Consider the following 14,469-nt stretch of genomic DNA (forward strand, 5'->3'; position numbering starts at 1 on the left):
CAAACCTCTGTAATGAGGAGAAAATAGACCTAGATTGGTTGGTCTGTGAGCTAAAGATCATATCAGACTGGGGAAAAGGTCGATGTGTATGTGTATTCCAAGTGGCAGTTTGGATTTATTCAAATTGAAAGAATTGTATGCAGATCTCAAGTTGGTCTTATGTTACACACACACACACACACACACGCACAGAGGCATACATTGGGGATATTGTGGGTTTGGTTCCAGACCACCACAAGAAGCAAATAGCACAATAAAGCCAGTCACAGGAACTTTTTGGTTTCCCAGGACATATAAAAGTTATGTTGACACTATGCTATAGCCTATTAAGTCTATTAATATTAAGTGGCATTATGTCTGAAATATATACATGCCTTAATTAAAAATACTTTATCGCTAAAAAATGCTAACCATCATCTGAGCCTTCTGTAAGTCATAATCTTTTTGCTGGTGGAGGGTCTTGCCTCAATGCTGATGGCTGCTGACTGATCAGGGTGGTTATTGCTGAAGGTTGGGGTGGCTGTGGCAACTTCTTAAAATAAGACAACAGTGAAGTTTGCCACATTGATTGATCTTTCTTTCATGAATGATTTCTCTGCAGCATGTGATGCTGTTTGATAGCATTTTACCCACAGAACTTCTTTCGAAATTGGAATCAATCCTCTCAAACCCTGCTACTGCTTTATTGACTAAGTTTATGTAATATCCTAAATTCTTTGTTGTCATTTCAATAATCTTCACAGCATCTTCTCCAGGAGTAGATTCCATCTCAAAAAACCACCTTCTTTGCTCATCCACAAGAAGCAACTCCTCATCTGTGAAAGTTTAATCATGTGATTGGAGCAATATAGTCACATCCTCACGTTCCACTTCCAATTCTAGTTCTCTTGCTGTTTCCACCACATCTGCCGTTAACTTCCTCCGCTGAAGTCTTGAACCCCTCAAAGTCACCCATGAGGTTTGGAATCAACTTCTTCTAAACTCCTGTTAATGTTGCTATTTTGACCTGTTCCCATGAATCACAAATATTCTTAGTGGCATCTGGAATGGTGAATCCTTTCCAGAAGGTTTGCAATTTACTTTGCCCTGGTCCATCAGTGGAGTCACTAACTGTGGCAGCTATAGCATTACAAAATGTATTTCTTCAATAATAAGACTTGAAAGTTGAAGTTACTCCTTGGTCCATGGGCTGCAGAATGGATGTTGTGTGAGGAGGCACGAACACAATATTAATCTCGTTGCAGTCTCCATCAGAGCTCTTGGGTGACCAGGTGCATTGTCAATAAGCAGTAATATTTTGAAAGGAATCTTTTGTTCTGAGAAGTAGGTCTCAATGGTGGGCTTGAAATATTGACTCAACCATGTTGTAAATAGATGTGCTGTCATCCAGGCTTTGTTGTTTGATTTATAGAGCTTAGACAGAGTACCTTTAGCATAATTCTTAAGGGTCCTAGGATTTTCAGAATGGTACATGAGCATTGGCTTTAACTTGAAGTTACCAGGTACATTAGCCCCTAATGAGAGAGTCAGCCTGTCCTTTGAAGCTTTGAAGCAAGGCATTGACTTTTCCTCGCCAGTTATGAAAGTCCTAGATGGCATCTTCTTCTAATATAAGGCTGTTTTGTCTACATTGAATATCTGTTGTTTAGTGTGGCCACCGTCATCTTTATCCTGGTTAGATCTTCTGGAGAACTTGCTGCAGCTTCTATGTCAGCACTTGCTGCTTCACCTTGCACTTTCTTGTTATGGAGATGGTTTCTTTCCTTGCAAGTCATGGACCAACCTCTGCTAGCTTCAAACTTTTCTTCTGCAGCTTGCTCACTTCTCTCAGCCTTTGGAGGATTGAAGAGTTAGGACCTTGCTCCGCATTAGGCTTTGGGTATAGGGGATGTTGTGGCTGGTTTGATCTTCTATCCAGACTACTAAAACTTTCTCCATATCAGCAATAAGGCTCTTTCGCTTTTTTATTTGCGTGTTCGCTGAAGTAGCACTTTTAATTTCCTTCAAGAACTTTTCGTTTGCATTCACAGCTTGGCTAATTGTTTGGCATAAGAGGCCTAGCTTTCAGCCTGTCTTGGCTTTTGATATGTCTTCCTCACTAAGCTTAATCATTTCTAGGTTTTGATTTAAAGTGAGAGACATGCGACTCTTCCTTTCACTTGGAACACCCATAGGCCATTGTAGGGTTATTAATTGGCCTAATGTTAATATTGTGTCTCAGGGAATAGGGAGGCCAGAGGAGTGGGAGAGAGAAGGGAAATTGCTGTCCGAACACACATCTATTCAGTTTGCTGTCTTATGTAGGTGAGGTTTGTGGTGCCCTAAAACAATTATAGTAGTAATCTCAAAGACCACTGATCACAGATCATGATAACAAATATAGTAATAATGAAAACATTTGAAATTTTGCGAGAATTTCCAAAATGTGGTGCACAGACATGAAGTAAGCAAATGCTCTTGGAAAAATGGCACCAACAGACTTGCTCAAGGCCACAGACCTTCAATTTGTAAAAAGTGCAATGTGTGAGAAGAGCAATAAAATGAAGCGCAATAACACGAGGTATGTCTGTGACTATGTTTATTTTTTTTTTTTTTAAAGATTTTCTTTTTCCTTTTTCTCCCCAAAGACCCTGGTACATATTTGTATTATATTCTTCGTTGTGGGTCCTTCCAGTTGTGGCATGTGGGACACCGCCTCAGCGTGGTTTGATGAGCATGCCATGTCCGCGCCCAGGACTCCAACCGACGAAACACTGGGCCACCTGCAGTGGAGCGCGGGAACTTAACCACTCGGCCGCGGGTTTATGTTTTTAAGCATTGTGGCATGCTGACTATTATATATAAAACATCTAGGAAAGCAAAGAACTCGATAACCTGGAATATAAGAAAAAATATACAATATGGCCATATAGAGTAGTGATTAAGAGGGCAGTGTCTGATCTGAATTTCAGTTCCATGACCGTGGGACTTTGTGTCTTGGTTTCCTCATCTGGAAAATGTAGCTAACAAGTGTTTATCTGCCTCAAAGGGCATAAGGATTACATGAGATAACCCAGATAAAGGCTTAGTATAGTGATATACTAATATTATAGTATTCATATATAGTGTTATTCTATAGTAAAATATTGTTTTGTCAATAAGTGCAAGAAAAGAAGACGGGTCAAAAAGCACTTTCCGAATAAAGTCAAAATACGACACTAGCACTTTCAGGTCAATGGGACTGACCTGGACCCCCCACGACAAGGTAGACGGGATCAAACGACGTAGACCGCCTTAGCAACAGGCCCCCAACGAAGGTGTGTCTTCGCAGCCAATAAGCGCCTGCGCCGCGGCGGAGGGAGCCGGTGGACGACGGGACGCGGCAGAGGGAGGCCGCGCCACCTCTCCTGCCTGAGCCTCGGCCCCACAGAACGGCGGCGGCGACGGCGGCGCTTTGTTTCCGCGGCTCCTGCGGCGGTGGCGGCGGCAGCGGCCTTCGAGCTGTGGGGAGGATCCAGCAGCAGCTGCGGTGACGACGACGACGAGGCCGGTGCATTTCTGTGGTAACCGGGCGCCGGGAGCGCAGAGTGGTGCCCTCCGCTCGCTGAAGCCAAGTAGGCATTGAAGCGAAACCGTGACTGCTGAACCCCTGAGGTAAAACAAGCCCGTCTCCCGGGTCCTGGCGGCTGGGCCTCCGCGCCCTCTGCGTCGGGAAGCGCTGGCGTGAGGGCTGAGGCTGGCGCGTTGCTTGGCGGCGAGAGGCATCCTTTTCCCTTTGGGGAGAAGGCTTCGGCGCTAGACTCAGGCCGGGGTGGGGGTGGCGTGGGGGGCGCTCCCTCCAGCCTCCTGGGCCGCCGCGGCTCAGCCGCCCTCCTCTGTTGCTTCTCCGGAGCTGGTGGGATTGAGACTCCCAAGCCGGAGGCGGGTGTTGGTATCCCGGTCATTCCTCCTAATCTTGGGGCTGGAAACTGCGTGGGGCAGCGGTGGGGGTGGGGGGTGGGAAGCGGGGGAGGGGCGGGCGAGCGGGCGGGAGGATGCGAGATCCTGGGACAGCTCAGTGGCGTTTCGGCTGCTGGAGACGGGAAGTACCCCGGCCTTGCGGAATGTTTTTTTCGGCAGCCCCTGGGGTCAGTCCGTTTTTTGGGGGTGAGTGGGAGGGCTTGCCTGGCATTTCCGTTCTTTCTGTGCGCTGATATCCTTGGGTCTACCTCGAGGCGGGGGATACTAACGCAGGGTTTTCCTCCTGGAGGACTCGTGTGCGTTGCTTTTTGTGAAGTCTGGCTTTAGTGGGTGGGAAGGCAGACCTCAAACGTTTCTCCACTTTCTGGGCAAATTTCGAGCAAAAGTAATTAGAGCCTATTTATTTCTTCCACGAGGGATGGGAAGCTGGTTAACGTGGGTTGATGGGAAGTAAGATTTATTGCAAGGGAAGCTGTGCCTGGCAGGCCACCTCTTAGCAATCAAGTGCGTTTGGAGGCTGTTTTTCTCTTGTGCTTTTTTTTTCTTTTAAAGATTGTATTTTTCCTTTTTCTCCCAAAGCCCCCCAGTACACAGTTGTGTATTTTCAGTTGTGGGTCCTTCTAGGTGTGGCGTGTGGGACGCCGCCTCAGCGTGGCTTGATGAGCGGTGCCGTGTTCCCGCACCCAGGATTATGAACCGGCGAAACCCAGAACCGCCGAAGCGGAGCGCAGGAACTTAACCCCTCGGCCCTGGGCCGGCCCCTCTCTTGTGCTTCTGATTTGCGTCCTGATAGTGTCTAAAAATATGGGTTGTTCATATCAGATGTATACCACTTTTACACAGCTGGCTGGCTTGCTTTTCAGGCAGTTTGACGTTTGACTTTTCATCCCTAGTGAATTAAGTAATTTTTCTACTGTGAGATGTATCCTTGGCGCCTAGTGGCAAAGTAAAGAAAATTACAGGGAGCAGGGATCAGAATTCCATTCGTAGCTGGCAAAAAGGTGCCTTTGAGTAACTGTTAGGATGGTATACGTTTCTAGAGCACTTTAGCTAGCGTGTAGAGTTTGGGAATGAGCCTCTGATACCTCTTATGCCTATTTTTCTGCATTAACAAGCAGTAGATAGATGTTTTTTTTCCCCTCAAGAAAAAAAAATACGCTTTGGTTCTTAGATTATGGATCCGTAATTGTGTAAAGATTGTCGCTTTGGTTTCTGAACTTGTGTTAATTGGCCCAAGTACAATAAACCTTTATTTACGGGTTATTGGGCACATGAGGTACCCAGTACAACTTGTTGGTTGTTTATTATCAGGCATTCATGTTCATATACATGAAGGGTGTACCTTACAGTTAAATATGACCTTTAGATTTCACTAAGTCTCACAAAGTCTGCATTTAAGACCATAGGTTGAACTTGGATTTTCTCTCGTTCTTTAGGGTGAACAAATTATTTATGTCTAGACTTTCAGGATAGAATTATTCATGTTATGCCAGGGTCACTTTTTCTTATGGGTCTTGAATTTCTGTAGATCTTGTTGCTAAGAGTAATAATCATAACTAAAATCGAGTGCTTATTGTTAACCTTTACCTGTATAATCTTGATTACTTCTCGAAACAACCCTATGGAGAAGGTACGTGGTGTTCCTCATTTTACAGATGAGGAGGAAACTGAGACAGAGAATCAAAGAACTTGACCAAAGTTATGTAGTTTGTAATTGGTGGAGCTGGAATTGAACCCACTCTTGACTCTGAAGCTTATGTTCTTAACCACAAGACGTTAATGCCTCCTTGAGCTGCCAGATGTAACGCGATTCTGACCATTTTAATTTGGCCCCAGTATTATAATGGAAGAAGTTCATGGTAGCTACTGTTGTGGTCATTTGGTGTAGGTCTTTGAGTTTGTAGCTGTTTATAATATTTTGACTTGTGTGTCCAGATGAGATAGTGAGATAACCGAAACATTTAATTCCAGGAGAGTCTTAAGCTATGTGAAAAACCGTCTGTAAAGAACCACAAATATAAATGTAGAGAATTAATTTTAAAAAGTTTTTCCTTCCTGATTATTTACTATGAAGGAGCTCAAAGTGGGTGTTGAGAAGAACTTTCTCAGGCTGAAGTGTCATTCATCTCAAGTCATAATCGTAGTTAAAGGATAATGTAACAGTAATGCTTGAGTGAGTTGAACCCACAATACTGAATCACTCTTGATTCTCTTATAATATGAAATAATACGAACTATATAATACATTATCATTAACTTTATTTTACACAAATAGTTCCAGGTGTTTTCTTTATCAGATCTTCTGTCGAACACTAAGAGCAAAGATTAGTTCTAATTTTTACTTGTGTTTATAAACAAAGAAAGTTTTCTAGGGTTTTGTGGTGGAAAAATAGCACAAAGGCAAGAGGCAGGAAAAGAAACGGATGACCTGGCTAAATCATACATTGAAAAATCAGTGGGGGAAAAAAAAACCTTTAAAGGTTTTGTTATTGTTTTTAGAGAGTTTTTAAAATTTGTTTTATTTTAAATAGGATTGGCTTGTTTTTTCAAATGTTTGGCATTATGAAAGACCAGCCTCTGATTGACAGGTAAACTTAGCTGTAATTTATTTTCATGTAAACCTCTTTGAGATTTGATGTGACTTGTCATTTTAATCCTTATGGCAGCTGATTAGTTGAAAAGCTGACAGCAGTATAACTAGTTATTGGTCTTAAATTTAAAAAGGCAGAATGTCTTAAGAAGTGTCTGTTAGGCTGGTAGTTCACAATCAGTTACACACTACGCTAATTTTTTTTTTTTTTTTGAAGATTGGCACCTGAGCTAACGTCTGTTGCCCATCTTCTTCTTTTTTCTTCTTCTCCCTGAAGCCCCCCAGTACATAGTTCTATATTCTAGTTGTAGGTCCTTCTGGCTCTGCTCTGTGGGACACTGCCTCAGCATGGCCTGATGAGCAGTGCTAGGGCCGCGCCCAAGAGCCGAACCAGGGAAACCCTGGGCCGCCAAAGCAGAGCGCTTGAACTTAACCACTTGGCCACGGGTCCGGCCCCCATACTAACCTAATTTTTGAAAAATGTAACCTGTGAAGTGTTTGCATTCTCACTATGTGGAAAGCATTAAGCCAGGCCTGTGGTGGGAGAGTAGATGCAAATTTTATAAAGGGTTTTGAAAGCATTTAAATACCAGCTGTTTGGTTATGTTATTGCTTGGGGCTTTAATTTTGATCAGGGCAGTTCTCATTATTGGCACCCTCTGGTGTAGTTGGCCATGAGTTTTCAGTTATATGTTGTATTTCTAGAGATGAGATAAATGTGGTACTTAAAGGAATTTCTGTATAGATATAGGTGTGTGAAATAATTTTTTTCTGTAAGAAATTGTGTGAATTTATGTGCTTATTTCACTCTTGGAGTCTGAATAAGTTTATGGATTGGGTGACAGGATACAGGCAATTGTTGGGTTTACATGAGGTCCTTTCCTCTAGACCTTGAATGTTTTCTTGGACGTGGCAGAAGCTGTTCAAATGGTTTAAGTCACTGGAAAATGGTGTATGGATCTTTCTTTAGGAATGTTGAATCTAGCAGGGCAGTAAAAGGAGTGTCCAAGTAGGATCTCTCTGTACCTGGGTTTTTTTTTTTTTTTGAGATTTTATTTTTCTTCCTTCTCCCCAAAGCCCCCCAGTACATAGTGGTATATATTTTAGTTGTGGGTCCTTCTTGTTGCGGTACATGGGATGCCGCCTCAGCCTGGCCTGATGAGAGGTGCTGGGTCTGCGCCCAGGATTCGAACTGGTAAGACCCCGGGCCACCGAAGCAGAGCACGCAAACTTTGCCACTTGGCCATGGGGCCGGCCCCTGTACCTGTTTCTTAATGCTTGTCTTATGATTGGCTTGATAGCTGACATACAGGATGGTTAACCTCCATTTCTCCATCTGTGAACTGGGAGTGAGTTTAATAGATACTGCTAAAGTGTAAAGTTGTTCAGGGGGAGGTAACATGGTTGTAACAGCAGTTCTTAGAAGACAATAAACTAAAGCTCTTTGGGGTCTTTGTTAATTTTTAAGTGTTTTAAGAGCATAAAGAGATCCCGAGACTAAAAGTTTGACAACTGCTGGTGTAGAGGAATGAACACTGAACTTGGAGCTAAACCTGGTTTTCTGGTTATAGCCCTGTTGCTTAACTGATTGTGTGGCCTTGGACAAATCATTTATCCTTTCTAGAGCTCTACTTTGTCATTTACAAAATGAAGTTGTACTAGATGTTCTATCGTTATTTAAAAACTCCTGCTTATGTGTGTTGATCCTTTTTTGATTTTACTTGCCTTTTGTGGGGGTAGAGAGAAGGGTGGTGATGAGGTTAAGTTTCTTTATTCAATGTATGCATATCTTTTTTGCCTTAAAGCTTACGTTGGTTGGGATACAGGTGTTTTGTTGCTAATATGATGTCATAGTATCATGTACACATACTTTTGCAAACGTTTATTGGAAAGGAAAAACTTTTTGATGGGAAGTTTGTTAATGTGCCTTAGGATATCTTCTGTTTTGAAAGATTACTATATTCAGTGTATTATATTTCTGCCCTTTAATGATTGGAGATGATGCTTTTGAAAAGACCTATATTAATTCTAGTCATTAATACTTTCTGTCCTGGGAAAAGTTTCTGCGACTTTTTTACTGTAGCCACTATTTTCACCTCCTGACTCTGAGACTCTCAGTTTTGGTTTGAAGTAGCAATTCTTGGTATCTGTAGTCTGGCTTTTTTGTTAACTGTTCCATGCAATATTTGTTTAAGAATTATTGGTATGGCTGTGGTGTTCATGTATGTGTGTGTGTGTGTGTGTATCTCCTATACTTTTTATTTTGGGGGAATGCTTTATTAGTCGATCAAATACTTGAGTATCAGCTAGGGACCAGGCACGGTGCTAGGGTATCCAAAGGGTAATAAGATAAAATTCCTGCCTCCTTAAGGCGTTCTTTTTTCTTTTTTTGGAGGTAGATTCTCCCTGAGCTACCATCTTGCCAGTCTCCCTCTATTTTGTCTGTGGGTCACCACCACAGCATGGCTCCTGATGAGTGGTGTAGGTTTGTGCCTGGGAACTGAACCTGGGCTGCCAAAGCGGAGTGTGCTGAACTTCACCACTAGGCCATGAGGCCAGCCCCCCTTAAGGCATTCTTAATCTAGTTAGGGAGATAGTAAGTAAATAAGCAGTTACAAAGCAGTGCTAAAATGGAGGTATATTGGCTGTGTTAGGCATCAGAAATGAAGGAAAGCCTAATTTGGGGGATGTCTAGGAAAGTTTTTCAGAGGAGATGGTATCTGTATTGGGTGTCGAAGATGAGTTAGGATGAGTTGAGGATTGGCTGTGAAAAAGGGCAGTCCAGGCAGAGGGATTAGTATGGTTAAAGATTAGTCTTATTTTCCACATAGCAGAGCAGATAAGATATGTACACAAATAGTTTTAAACCAGGATATAAAATGATGAATGCTGCATTAGGTCAAAACTAAGTTTCTGTGGGAGTTCAGAGTAGGAAGAGATTTGTGATGAGGTCCGGGAAAGGCTTTATGGAAAGATAGCATTTGAATCTTGGAGAAGGGGCACAGTTTTGACAAAGAAGACTGGGGCAGGATTCCGGATGTGAGGTATAGCAGTTTGAGCAAGGAATGTATAAATTAGTGTTTTCTGTTTGGAAGAAGGTCAACTTAAAAGCTCAACTCCTGGACGAATAGTGTATAATGATTGTGCAATTAGTATGTTTTTCCCAGCTCTATTGATATGTAATTGACGTATGTCATTGTGTAAGTTTAAGGTGTGTAGTGTGATGATTTGATGGATGTATATATTTTGAAATGATTAGCACAATAATGTTAGTTGATACATCCTTCACCTCACATAATTAACGTTTTTGTTAATTATGTTGTTGTGGTGAGAGCATTTAAGATCTACTCTCTAGCAACTTTCAAGTACGTAATACAGTATCATTAACTATAGTCTCCACGCTGTACCTTAGATCCTCAGAACTTTTTCATCTTATAGTGCAGTTTTGGTATGCTAACTTTTGTGGCTTCATCTTGTAAAAGCCACGTGCCCTTGTGAATGATCCTGATAATTTCAGTTCAGAAGAACTGTCAAAAGTATTTCTCACTTTTCTTAAGGATTGTGTAGAATTTAACACAGATTTTGAATGACTATGATTGTTCAAAATCTGTCCTTAGTTGTCTTTGCTTTGGTCATTTGATGTGGTCAGTTGACTTTTGGGTGACATTTGATTTATAAAATGAAAAATCAAAAATAATTTATTTTCCAGTAATACTAGATTTATTTTGCCTTTTGAATTACATTGTTTTTTTTTTTTTGGTTTATTTGCTAGCATTCCAAACTTAGTTCTGCTGTAATGCTTGTTTTGAAAATGTTGATTTGGTTGAACAAAATTAATCTATCGGAACAATTTGAGCCTAAGACAAAATTTGCATTTGCAAATAAACAGGATTTGGTCTGCAAGGTCAAGGGTCAGCAAACTATGGCCACTAACCAGTGGCCTATTTTTGTGAAATTGGAATACACCCAAGACCATTTGTTTACATTGTCTGTGGCTACTTTTGTACCACAGTCTCAAAGTTGAATAGTTGCAATAGAGACCTAATGGCCCACAAAGCCTAAAATGTTTACTATCTGGCCTTTTATAGAAAGATTCTGCCCTAGGTGAATGCAGAAAACTGCATCCAGCTGAACTGAGCTATATTAAAATACATGGATATATGTGCACACACCTCAAACATACATCAGCTCCCTCAGTTTACCCCTTGTGTTATGAGCCACATCCATCACATCTGTTGTTACAGTTGTCCATCCAATTTCAGATAACCGTCCTTCCATCACTTTATAATAATTCATAAGCTGCAACCCTTCTGAGGCCCATTTCCACAGGCACATGTCATGTCTTTTTCAAGGTAAGTGCCATATTACTGTATTTGTGTATTTCTTAATCACTTAACATGTGTACACTTGTGCTACTGTGTTTTTTAGGTTTCTATCTTTTTAAAAAATGTGTCACTGATGAAACTTTTTGAGTCTTACTGCTTCTAAGTCCATTTTTCCTGTGAGTCTTATGGTGTTCGTTGCATAATATTGCATAACCTGGTGATTTTTAGGAACTCATGTTGTGTGATTGCAGAACTGACTGTAATTGTCATCCTTCGAAAGTACTAATTCATTTACCAGATATTTCTTGGACTGTGTGAGGATTAAATGAATTAGTGGACACAAAACACTTAGATTAGTGTCTGGGACATAATAATTACTCAAATATTAGTTATTACTGATTACTATTACCATGTGCCAATAACTGTTCTAAGAATTGCTTAGGTGAACAAGACAAATTAAGACCCCACCCCCATGGAGCTTTCATTATGCTTTAAAAAACCTGTATTAATATACATTTTGGCTAGTAACTCAGTCCTCCCCACAAAAGACATTGTTTGTTTTTTTTTCCTGCTTTTTCTCCCCAGATCCCCCCAGTACGTAGTTGTATGCTTTAGTTGTGTGTCCTTCTAGTTGCGGCATGTGGGATGCTGCCTCAACATGGACTAATGAGCCGTGCCATGTCGGCACTCAGGATCTGAACCAGCGAAACCCTCGGCCGCCAAAGCGGAGTGCGTGAACTTAACCACTCGGCCATGGGGCCAGCCCCAGACATTTTGTTTTTATAAATAATATTTTTTTAATATCTATCCGTTTGCTTAAAACAATTTTCTAGTCACTGTCTCATTGACCTTATGTAATGTTTTATTGAATAAGTTTTTGAATTTTTTATAACTATAACCCCGGGAAATGAATCTGATCTACCTTCAAGGAGATAATTATCTCCTTTTTTACTATAGTTCAAAATAAAAAGGTAAACAATATAATTTCAGACTTAGAAAATTTTACAAATTAGAAAATAATACAAAGATTCTCATATGCCCTTCACCCAGATTTAGCACATGGTAATATTTTACCACATTTGCTTTATCATTCCCTATTATTATTTTTCTGAGTCATTTGGGAGTAAATTTCAGACATGATCCTTCTTTACACTGAATACTTTGACATGTATTCCCCCCAAATAGAAGTATTTTCTTATGTAACCTCAGTATAGTTAGCAAATTAGAAGTGAACACTGATAACGATACTATTTCTAATCTATAGACCTTATTCATATTTTACCACTTGCTCCATAATGTCTTTTATACTGAGAGACAAAGATTTCTTTTTTTTCTGGCCCGGGATTCAATTCTGGGACATGCATTGCATTTCATTGTCATGTCTCTTTAATCTTCTTTAATCTGGAGCAGTTCACCTTGCTGTTTTCTCCCTTCAGTCTTTTGAAGAACACAGGTCCATTAATTGGGGTTTGTCTGATGTTTCTTTGTGATTCTGTATTTTGCTAGGAATACTATGAGGTGATGTGTCTTTCTCTCAGCACATTTTATCAGGAGGCATATGATATCTTTGCTTTTACTGTATTTTAAAGTGATTTTGCTTTTAATACTGATTGTTAATCAGCTCATTCTCTGCCATTAATGTAGAGATTTGAAGGTAGGCTTGGTTAATTTCTATAGAGTCGGAGAGAATTTCTCCACCTCTCATTTCTCTTGTCATTCCCCTTCCCTCCTTCCTCAGATACCCCCCAAATTCAAAACCAAAACACCCTGTTTATGAACTCTCGTTGTGTATTCTGAGTATCTACTAAAAATAGAGAACTAAGAGTGAATGTCTCACATTAAAGTGACTGAACCTGTTACTCATTAAGTATGTGAAATAATACATTTCGTTCAAAGGCTGACTATAGTGCATCCAACACAGCTTACTGAATACCTCACTTTAGAGACAGAAGGGAAAATATTTGAGGGCACTGAAAGACTTCAGGGTTTTAAAAAAATAGCTCAACAAATCACCACTCTGTTAAGGACTCCCTCGCCAGGCATTATCTTCATTTTAATAAACATTTATTATTCCTCTGTACAAGGCAATTGGTTATTTCCCACGTGGGGAAAAAGAGCTGAACCCAGACCAGTTTCCTTCTTTGAGGAGCTTACACTCTAGTAGAGAGTACTCGGAGTTTTAAACAAGGAACTACAAGCAGAATGTATTGCTTATTATAAGAGAAGTAAAAGAAAATTCAGTGGGAGAAGAAGGGAAAGAGAACCTTCTTTGAGCTAAGAGTTGTGGTAAGATAAGATTGGAAAGTCGTGTGAATTTCTTGCAGAGAGCTTTGAATGCTATGCTTAGGAATTTGTACTTTATCCTTATTTATAGACATGGGAAGCCTTTGAATATTTTGAGCATGGAGGTGACAGATGTTTGAGTCTATACTCGATTATGCCAATTACTGGAAATACTGAGAAGATAGTACAGTCCTTTAGGCAAGGAGTATTTTTAGGAGGACATAGGCATATACTTGTAACTCCTATCCCCCCCCAGAAAAAAATAGGAGCATATGCTGAGCACCAACTGAGTGCTACAGGTAATATGTGGTATAATGATAGAGTAGTTTAGTACTCAGATGAGGGGTAGAATGAATTTGGGTAAAAGATGGAGTTTCAAGGCAGGTAAAGATGACTTTTGGGTACACCTTCTTCCTCCTTCCTTCCCAATTTCAAATGTAGTATTAAAATATTTAGATAACTTGTATTCCTTCATACTACCAACTGCTTATTACTGTTTTCCGTGATTTGTCTCTGACATCTGAATTCTAAATGTTTGTCCAATTATTTTTGATGGGAGCTAGGGTTACCTGTCTTACTTGATGGATGAATTGTGGAAACAGGTGCCGTTTTCTGCCTCTAAAGTCTAAACTCATTAAAATTGTGTGGGGTTTTTTTCCCTGCAGAGAAAGAGAACCCCTGTTCTCTCCTAAATACCCTTTTCTTATAATTCCTCACAACAAGAATAAAACTTTTTGCTTTGCTTTCTTGCTTTTGTCACATTCTTTGCCTCCTGTCTCCATTTGAAGAGTCTGCCTTTGGGTGGGGGTTTGGAGTGGTGTATCGATGAAGTTAATGTATTGAGTAAAGCAAAAATCAGTGCACCAAATAAAATGAAACATTTCTTAAGTTCCCAGTAATTTGGCCCACATGAACATGTGACCTTTATTGCAATGTAAGTTTTATTGTTTTGAGTATTATATAGAGACCACTATTTAAACATAATAAGGTAAAATGCAGATCTTATTCAAATATTGCCGCTCTGTTACTAAAATATGTTATTTCTGGGGCTGGCCCGGTGGGGCAGTGGTTGAGTTCGCACGTTCTGCTTCAGCGGCCCAGGGTTTGCCGGTTCGGATCCCAGGTGTGGACATGGCACCGCTTGGCAAGCCATGCTGTGGTAGGCGTCCGACGTATAAAATAGAGGAAGATGGGCAGGGATGTTAGCTCAGGGCCGGTCTTCCTCAGCAAAAAGAGGAGGATTCGTAGCGGATGTTAGCTCAGGGCTAATCTTCCTCAAAAAAAAAGAAGGTATTCCTTACCTCCATCAGAACATTTGTATCTTGTATTTAA

At 40.7% G+C, this 14,469-nt stretch overlaps 2 protein-coding genes across 3 annotated transcripts in view; one reads left to right on the forward strand and one right to left on the reverse strand.

Annotated features, from left to right (window-relative positions):
• Positions 1 to 2,561: 2,561 nt before the first annotated feature.
• LOC139044487 (uncharacterized) lies at positions 2,562 to 3,932 on the reverse strand. Of its 2 annotated transcripts, none has more exons than XM_070503931.1 (2): positions 3,226 to 3,932; positions 2,562 to 2,762 (listed from the first exon to the last, which is right to left on the reverse strand). In XM_070503931.1, the coding sequence occupies exon 1, from the start codon at positions 3,921 to 3,923 to the stop codon at positions 3,255 to 3,257; it is 669 nt and encodes a 222-aa protein (XP_070360032.1). In that variant the 5' UTR covers positions 3,924 to 3,932; the 3' UTR covers positions 2,562 to 2,762; positions 3,226 to 3,254. The 2 variants fall into 2 exon arrangements, with proteins under 2 accessions (XP_070360032.1, XP_070360031.1); XM_070503930.1 differs by having other exon boundaries at positions 2,562 to 2,874.
• Positions 3,494 to 14,469, forward strand: part of LOC139044486 (centromere-associated protein E-like) — a 145,188-nt gene continuing 134,212 nt past the window's right edge. The window contains exon 1 of the mRNA XM_070503918.1: positions 3,494 to 3,633. The gene's annotated coding sequence lies outside the window, so the exon portion shown is untranslated. The remainder of the gene's footprint in view (positions 3,634 to 14,469) is intronic.

This window comes from Equus asinus, unplaced genomic scaffold (assembly GCF_041296235.1).
Source record: "Equus asinus isolate D_3611 breed Donkey unplaced genomic scaffold, EquAss-T2T_v2 contig_89, whole genome shotgun sequence".
Taxonomy (NCBI): domain Eukaryota; kingdom Metazoa; phylum Chordata; class Mammalia; order Perissodactyla; family Equidae; genus Equus; species Equus asinus.